This window comes from Amblyomma mixtum, chromosome 8 (genome assembly GCF_055824585.1).
Source record: "Amblyomma mixtum isolate Tamu chromosome 8, ASM5582458v1, whole genome shotgun sequence".
NCBI classification, from domain to species: Eukaryota; Metazoa; Arthropoda; class Arachnida; order Ixodida; family Ixodidae; genus Amblyomma; species Amblyomma mixtum.
The window spans coordinates 136364026-136373022 of NC_143019.1; the positions used below are offsets into that span (position 1 = coordinate 136364026).

General features: G+C 48.2%; 1 protein-coding gene across 1 annotated transcript; it reads right to left on the bottom strand.

The window, feature by feature from the left end:
* Positions 1-554: 554 nt before the first annotated feature.
* Positions 555-8517, bottom strand: LOC149334564 (uncharacterized). Its single transcript, XM_089555172.1, has 4 exons — positions 8015-8517; positions 2097-2222; positions 1543-1545; positions 555-1314 (listed from the first exon to the last, which is right to left on the bottom strand). The coding sequence occupies exons 1-4, from the start codon at positions 8217-8219 to the stop codon at positions 731-733; spliced, it is 918 nt and encodes a 305-aa protein (XP_089411298.1). The 5' UTR covers positions 8220-8517; the 3' UTR covers positions 555-730.
* Positions 8518-8997: the final 480 nt, after the last annotated feature.

Consider the following 8997-nt stretch of genomic DNA (forward strand, 5'->3'; position numbering starts at 1 on the left):
GTGCACTTATAAACTGTCTTTTGCCTGTACCATATCACTATGACGAAGGCCAGACCCTGGCCGAAACGTTAGAATAAAGACAGTTGTTTTTCTACCGTGTGTCAACTGCAATTACTCTAAGTCGACGTTTGCTCATATCACAAGAAAGAAAACCAAGCTTTCCTTTGATTACAAAATTGGCGAAAACGCCTTGTCCAAGCATTTAAGATTTAAGTATTTAGGAGTAATTATTCAGGACGATCTGTGCTGGCGCATCCATGTAGAGGAGGTCTGCTCTAAAGCCTATCGAAAACTATGGTATTTGAGAAAAAAATTACAGCATGCACCAAAACATTTGAAGTTAACTGCATACAAGAGATTTATCCGCCCGGTTTTGGAGTATGCCTCCTCTGTTTGGAGCCCCCACCAAGTGTACTTGCGAGATAAGCTCGAAAATATTCGGAGAACCGCAGTGTGTTTTGTATGTTCGTGTTATCGGAAGACCGATTCTGTAACAGACAGGCTTAAATCTTGCGACCTGGAACTGTAACAACCGTTAAAAAGACAGGCTCTGATTGCAGCAAGGTGCTACGCCGACCCACGAAGTGTGCCCTCGGCGGTTTATTTCGGGCCTTTATCAAGACCACGGAACGAAAGGAGGGACAGGGATTGGGAGGAGGAAAGGGGCAAGTTGCTTTGCTTCCGAGCTCATAAGCTGCAATCTGATACATCTTCTCTTTCCAATAAAAAACTATGAAACTTGGTGAAAGTTGCTGTCATAATGAAGCCTTCGAGGTTCCGCGCGTTGCCTGGTCGATCTTCGTAGGCTTGGCGAGTTGACTGAATGATCTGTGCCGGGAGTCGGAGTAGTGTGATCCACCGTGCTTGGTCTAGGCCTTTGCGATTGTTGAGGGCTGGCGGCATCCCGGCTTGATCCGTGAATTACGGGTGTCGGATCCACCATATGTTGTTGGTCCGTGTCCGCGTGTCGCCCACGGCTGTCGATAATCTGGTGTTCACTTCCTTGAGACCGTTTTGCAGGGCTGCCGACGTTTTCGGGACTGGGTAGTAGGTGTTGCCTGTTCCGTCTCAGGAGCCGCTGGTCCTCCGTTTCCAACACGTACGACCTCGGTGCTGCTTTCTCGACTACCGTCGCCGTGCGTGCCCAGTTGTCGCCTTGGACACGAACTGAAATTCCTTCCTTGAGTGGTGACAGTACCTTGCCTACCGAGGACTGCCGATGCTTCAGCACTGCGACACTTGGCTGCTCGTTGTACAGAGGAAGGGAACTACGGAGGTGCCTGCCTTGTAGCAGTTCGCCAGGAGAACGGCCATCTTCCAGGAGAGAAGAACGATACGCTAACAGGCCCAACCAAAAGTCACTGCGCGACTCATTGGTCTTCTTAAGGTCGCTTGAATATTTGAACCCCCTTTTCCGCTAACCCATTAGACCTCGGGAATTCAGGACTCGACGTCCTGAAAGTCATACGTGGTGAAAGTCATACTTTTGCGCTAAGAGACGAAACTCTCTCGATGCGAACTGGGGCCCATTGTCTGTACAACCCTCTACAGGGATGCCGTGGCGCGAGAAGATAGATATTTTCCCTATGACCTCTTCTGCCGTTGTGCCTCTTAGGTGCTCCACTTCAGGGAAATTCGAGTGGGCGTCATATACTACCACATAGGAGGCGCCTCCGAACTGAAAGAGGTCAATTCCTACGCGATGCCACGGCCTATCGGGGGTAGGCTGCATGAGGAGAGGTTCACTCTGCTGCTTGTATGCATAGTTTTGGCAAGTAATACATCAACCCCCGAACGAGCGCATCAATAGCACTGTTCAGCCCAGGCCAGAATACCAATCTCCGTGCTCTGGCCTTGCATTTGTTCAATCCGAGGTGCCCCTCGTGAACTCGTTGAAGGATTTCTTCTCTCATAGCTTTAGGCATGACGACTTTACCACCCTTCAACAGTATTCCGTCCACCACAGACAGCTCTCCTGCAAATGGCTTGAGCTCACCGTCGATGGCCGCACCCTGCGAAATTCGCTTTCTCACCTCGCTTAAGTACGGGTCTTCGCTGCACTCCTTTTCCAGCCGCACTTTCATCGGTGTGCTTACGATGCTGGAAACGACCTGCACTGCATGCACGTCGCCGTCTGTTTTCCATGACGCACTCGACAACTGGGTTGCCACCGGTGCACGCGACAGCATATCCGCCAGCAACAAGTCCTTGCCAGGCACGAACTGCAAAGTATAGTCATACTGTAGAAGCCTAATAAAAAAACGGTGCAATCGTGGTGGCATGTCTCCAATGCTCTTCTGTGAAATGACAAGCTGGGGTCTATGGTCAGTTTAGATCAGGATCTTTCGGCCATAAGCAAAATGGTGGAACTTTTCGCATGCGAACACTATCCCAACCGTTTCCTTTTCAATTTGAGAGTAGCGTGTTTCGCAATCTGTTAGGGTCCTTGATGCGTACGTCACTGGGCGCCAGTCACTGCCATGTCGTTGAAGTAGCGCAGCGCCTAAATCAGTCCCCGAAGCGTCGGCCGTAATCTTTGTTTCTTTCGCTTCGTCAAAAAGAGCCAGTGACGGAGGGCTTGTTAATGCGTTGCAGATCTCTGCCCACTCCCGCCCATGAGCGGCTGTCCATTCAAACATGACGTTTTCTTTTACGAGGCTCCGCAGCAAGACTGTCTTATCACTAAGGGGCGGGACGTACTTTCTGAAGTAGTTAACAACGCCCATCATTCTGCGCACCGCATGCTTATCTCTCGGGGCCGACAGCGACAGGACACTGTCAACTAAGCTGCTACGCGGGCATATGCCATGCCCACCTATTACGCGTCGCCCAAAAATTCAATTTCTTTCGATCCAAAAACACACTTCTGCAGGTTAAATGTCAGCCCCGCTTGTTCTGCCCGCTTCAGTACGGCATGCAAGCGCTCGTTATGCTGCTGCTCACTGTCACCCCACACCAGAATGTCGTCAATGTATATGCGGACGCCTGCCAATCCCCCGGAAATTTCTGTTAACGCTTTTTGGAAAACTTCGCTTGCTGATGAAATTCCAAAGGGAAGACGAAGAAAGCGGTAGCGTCCGAACGAGGTCGCAAACGTGCACACTCGAGATGTAGCTTCGTCCACTGGGATTTGATGGAAGCCTGCGTTCGCATCCAGGCGGGAAAAATACCTCGCACCCGAAAGCTCTGCCTCAATCTCTCCCCTTGTTGGCATGGGGTAGTGCTCGCGCTTTATGTTTTTGTTGATCTCTCTCGGATCCATGCAGACTCGAAGCGCTCCATTCTTTTTACGCGCTATAACCAAAGGACTCACCCATTCTGTGGGTTCATCCACCTTCTTGATGATGGAAGACATTTTCCATGCGCTCCAGCTCTTGTCTGAGCGGCTCCTTGAGAGCCAGAAGTACTCTCCGTGCTGGATGCACGACTGGAACAGCATCCGCTCGTAGAACCATCCGGTACCGCCTTTCGACACAACCCGTGCCCAGGAACAAGTCTGTGAAAGCCTTTTCCGGTGCTTGCTTAGTCCACTTCACCGAGTCCACAGCTTATGGAATTAACCCAAACTGCTGACATGCCTGCAGTCCTAATATGGCCTGGCGGCCTTTCTTCACCATGAAGAACGTCACCGCCTGCGCCACACAGTTCAGAAAAAGAACCTCTGTGTCGAGACCGACATGCTTGATGGCACTGCTATTGTAAGCTTTCAGCACAGCATTACTTTGTTGGAGGCTCGGAGTTTTCTTGAGGCGGCGGTAAACAGTCGCAGGAATTATGTTCGCTTGCGAACCTGTGTCCACCTCGAACCTGATTTTGTTGCCACGTATGTTTCCGCTAACCGTCCATTCTGCACCGGCCCCTTTTTCGATGCCACAAACACCGATATCTAAAATGTCGAAGCCGTCCTCTGCCTTATCATCTTGAACCTGATCTATCTGTCGACTTGGGCGACGCTTGCAGCATACCGCAAAGTGGTTTGGCTTCTTGCAGGCATAGCATGTCTTTCCGTACGCCGGGCACTCCTTCTCTGCATGCATACAACGAAAAGCTTTCCGCTTCTGCTCAGATTTGTGGGTGTCGTCTACCTGCAGGGTATCTTTCGACCAAACGGCATTCTGCCGCGCTGAACCCTCGGCCGCTTTACACATTTGCTCTGCTTTCTGTAACGTTAGGTCTTTTTCTCGCAGCATTTTTTCCCTCATCTTCGGATCGTTAGCACCAAAAACAACCTGATCTCGTATCATAGATTCTTCCAGCACGCTAAATTCACACAGCTTCGCCTGCTTCTTTAAATGCCGCAGAAATTGTTCAAATGGCTCTCCTTCATCCTGCATATGAAGGCGAATGTATCATGTGTTAAAAAGACACAGGCTCTGGTTGCAGCAAGGTGCTACGCCGACCCACCAAATGTGCCCCCGGCGGTTTATTTCGGGCCTTTTATCAAGACCACGGAACGAAAGGAGGGAAAGGGATTGGGAGGAGGAAAGGGGCAAGTTGCTTTGATAAACTGCTGATAAACTGCATTCTGATACATCTTCTCTTCCCAACTAAAAAGCTATAAAACTTGGTGAAAGTTGCTGTCATAATGAAGCCTGCGAGTCTCCGCATCGTTAGTACCAAAAACAACCTGATCTCCTATCATGGATTCTTCCAGCACGCCAAATTCACACACCTTCGCCTGCTTCTTTAAATGCCGCAGAAATTGCTCAAATGGCTCTCCTTCATCCTGCATACGAAGGCGAATGTATCATGTGTTAAAAAGACACAGGCTCTGGTTGCAGCAAGGTGCTACGCCGACCCACCAAATGTGCCCCCGGCGGTTTATTTCGGGCCTTTTATCAAGACCACGGAACGAAAGGAGGGAAAGGGATTGGGAGGAGGAAAGGGGCAAGTTGCTTTGATAAACTGCTGATAAACTGCATTCTGATACATCTTCTCTTCCCAACTAAAAAGCTATAAAACTTGGTGAAAGTTGCTGTCATAATGAAGCCTGCGAGTCTCCGCATCGTTAGTACCAAAAACAACCTGATCTCCTATCATGGATTCTTCCAGCACGCCAAATTCACACACCTTCGCCTGCTTCTTTAAATGCCGCAGAAATTGCTCAAATGGCTCTCCTTCATCCTGCATACGAAGGCGAATGTATCATGTGTTAAAAAGACACAGGCTCTGGTTGCAGCAAGGTGCTACGCCGACCCACCAAATGTGCCCCCGGCGGTTTATTTCGGGCCTTTTATCAAGACCACGGAACGAAAGGAGGGAAAGGGATTGGGAGGAGGAAAGGGGCAAGTTGCTTTGATAAACTGCTGATAAACTGCATTCTGATACATCTTCTCTTCCCAACTAAAAAGCTATAAAACTTGGTGAAAGTTGCTGTCATAATGAAGCCTGCGAGTCTCCGCATCGTTAGTACCAAAAACAACCTGATCTCCTATCATGGATTCTTCCAGCACGCCAAATTCACACACCTTCGCCTGCTTCTTTAAATGCCGCAGAAATTGCTCAAATGGCTCTCCTTCATCCTGCATACGAAGGCGAATGTATCATGTGTTAAAAAGACACAGGCTCTGGTTGCAGCAAGGTGCTACGCCGACCCACCAAATGTGCCCCCGGCGGTTTATTTCGGGCCTTTTATCAAGACCACGGAACGAAAGGAGGGAAAGGGATTGGGAGGAGGAAAGGGGCAAGTTGCTTTGATAAACTGCTGATAAACTGCATTCTGATACATCTTCTCTTCCCAACTAAAAAGCTATAAAACTTGGTGAAAGTTGCTATCATAATGAAGCCTGCGAGTCTCCGCATCGTTAGTACCAAAAACAACCTGATCTCCTATCATGGATTCTTCCAGCACGCCAAATTCACACACCTTCGCCTGCTTCTTTAAATGCCGCAGAAATTGCTCAAATGGCTCTCCTTCATCCTGCATACGAAGGCGAATGTATCATGTGTTAAAAAGACACAGGCTCTGGTTGCAGCAAGGTGCTACGCCGACCCACCAAATGTGCCCCCGGCGGTTTATTTCGGGCCTTTATCAAGACCACGGAACGAAAGGAGGGAAAGGGATTGGGAGGAGGAAAGGGGCAAGTTGCTTTGATAAACTGCTGATAAACTGCATTCTGATACATCTTCTCTTCCCAACTAAAAAGCTATAAAACTTGGTGAAAGTTGCTGTCATAATGAAGCCTGCGAGTCTCCGCATCGTTAGTACCAAAAACAACCTGATCTCCTATCATGGATTCTTCCAGCACGCCAAATTCACACACCTTCGCCTGCTTCTTTAAATGCCGCAGAAATTGCTCAAATGGCTCTCCTTCATCCTGCATACGAAGGCGAATGTATCATGTGTTAAAAAGACACAGGCTCTGGTTGCAGCAAGGTGCTACGCCGACCCACCAAATGTGCCCCCGGCGGTTTATTTCGGGCCTTTATCAAGACCACGGAACGAAAGGAGGGAAAGGGATTGGGAGGAGGAAAGGGGCAAGTTGCTTTGATAAACTGCTGATAAACTGCATTCTGATACATCTTCTCTTCCCAACTAAAAAGCTATAAAACTTGGTGAAAGTTGCTGTCATAATGAAGCCTGCGAGTCTCCGCATCGTTAGTACCAAAAACAACCTGATCTCCTATCATGGATTCTTCCAGCACGCCAAATTCACACACCTTCGCCTGCTTCTTTAAATGCCGCAGAAATTGCTCAAATGGCTCTCCTTCATCCTGCATACGAAGGCGAATGTATCATGTGTTAAAAAGACACAGGCTCTGGTTGCAGCAAGGTGCTACGCCGACCCACCAAATGTGCCCCCGGCGGTTTATTTCGGGCCTTTTATCAAGACCACGGAACGAAAGGAGGGAAAGGGATTGGGAGGAGGAAAGGGGCAAGTTGCTTTGATAAACTGCTGATAAACTGCATTCTGATACATCTTCTCTTCCCAACTAAAAAGCTATAAAACTTGGTGAAAGTTGCTGTCATAATGAAGCCTGCGAGTCTCCGCATCGTTAGTACCAAAAACAACCTGATCTCCTATCATGGATTCTTCCAGCACGCCAAATTCACACACCTTCGCCTGCTTCTTTAAATGCCGCAGAAATTGCTCAAATGGCTCTCCTTCATCCTGCATACGAAGGCGAATGTATCATGTGTTAAAAAGACACAGGCTCTGGTTGCAGCAAGGTGCTACGCCGACCCACCAAATGTGCCCCCGGCGGTTTATTTCGGGCCTTTTATCAAGACCACGGAACGAAAGGAGGGAAAGGGATTGGGAGGAGGAAAGGGGCAAGTTGCTTTGATAAACTGCTGATAAACTGCATTCTGATACATCTTCTCTTCCCAACTAAAAAGCTATAAAACTTGGTGAAAGTTGCTGTCATAATGAAGCCTGCGAGTCTCCGCATCGTTAGCACCAAAAACAACCTGATCTCGTATCATAGATTCTTCCAGCACGCTAAATTCACACAGCTTCGCCTGCTTCTTTAAATGCCGCAGAAATTGTTCAAATGGCTCTCCTTCATCCTGCATATGAAGGCGAATGTATCATGTGTTAAAAAGACACAGGCTCTGGTTGCAGCAAGGTGCTACGCCGACCCACCAAATGTGCCCCCGGCGGTTTATTTCGGGCCTTTATCAAGACCACGGAACGAAAGGAGGGAAAGGGATTGGGAGGAGGAAAGGGGCAAGTTGCTTTGATAAACTGCTGATAAACTGCATTCTGATACATCTTCTCTTCCCAACTAAAAAGCTATAAAACTTGGTGAAAGTTGCTGTCATAATGAAGCCTGCGAGTCTCCGCATCGTTAGTACCAAAAACAACCTGATCTCCTATCATGGATTCTTCCAGCACGCCAAATTCACACACCTTCGCCTGCTTCTTTAAATGCCGCAGAAATTGCTCAAATGGCTCTCCTTCATCCTGCATACGAAGGCGAAAAACGTGTCTTTCATACACCTCGTTCCCGTCATCAGCACAGTACTCCTCAAACTTTCGCAGTACGGTCTGGTAGTCTTCACTACTCTCACCTTGTGCAAAGGAGAAGTTGTTATAGACGTCGAGGGCCTCTTCCCCAGCGACACTGAGAAGGATTGCGGTCTTGGCGGCTTCCGTTTTGGGTGGCGTGGTAGGCGTTGCCGTGAAGAAAAGCTCCAGTTTTTGCTTGAACATTTGCCAGTTTCTTCGTAAGTTTCCTGCCAGGTGTAGCGGTTCTGGAGGCTTGACAACATCCATTCTGGCGCGGCTTCGATCCCGCTTCTGACACCATGTAACAAGCGTTAAAAAGACAGGCTCTGATTGCAGCAAGGTGCTACGCCGACCCACGAAGTGTGCCCTCGGCGGTTTATTTCGGGCCTTTATCAAGACCACGGAACGAAAGGAGGGACAGGGATTGGGAGGAGGAAAGGGGCAAGTTGCTTTGCTTCCGAGCTCATAAGCTGCAATCTGATACAGGAACTGCTCGAAACACGACGAAAAAACAACGGTTGAAACTGTTTTTCCAAATCACCAGGAATCAACTAAAAATAAACAAAGAAACATATATTCACCCCCCTCTAAAACAAAGTGCGCGTTTAAACCACAGTGCCGCAACACGGCCGTACAGAGCCCACCTATGTGCTTTTCAAAACTCTTTTTTCCCCTCATGTATTAATATGTGGAATGGTCTTGAGGAAATCATTGTCACAGCTCAAAATGTCAAAGAGTTTGAGAACCTTTTGGTATTATACTACAGGCAACAGGGGAATTGACAACTGATCATGCTGGTTTTATGATTTCCCTCATCCTTGTTTGTTAAGTTGTTAAGTATTCGTGTTTTGATTATGTTTTTTGTTTCTTGTCGGTGCCTGACGTTTTTGTTCCTCAATAATTAAAATAAAAACCTCTCCTGTTATGGCCCTCAAGTGAGGGCTACAGAATTCCTACATAAATAAATAAATAAATAAATAGTCTAGGTCACCGATTCGGCGGAGCAACATTTCACTCAATGCACGGCGGCGAATTGGCGTCCATA

Excerpts from the sequence above, each read along its gene's own strand:
- LOC149334564 (XM_089555172.1), bottom strand. The coding sequence starts at position 8,219 with ATGGATGTTGTCAAGCCTCCAGAACCGCTACACCTGGCAGGAAACTTA. Across the intron at positions 2,223-8,014 it reads CAACTTCTCCTTTGCACAAG|TTCGTGCCTGGCAAGGACTT; the intron begins GTGAGAGTAGTG and ends TATACTTTGCAG.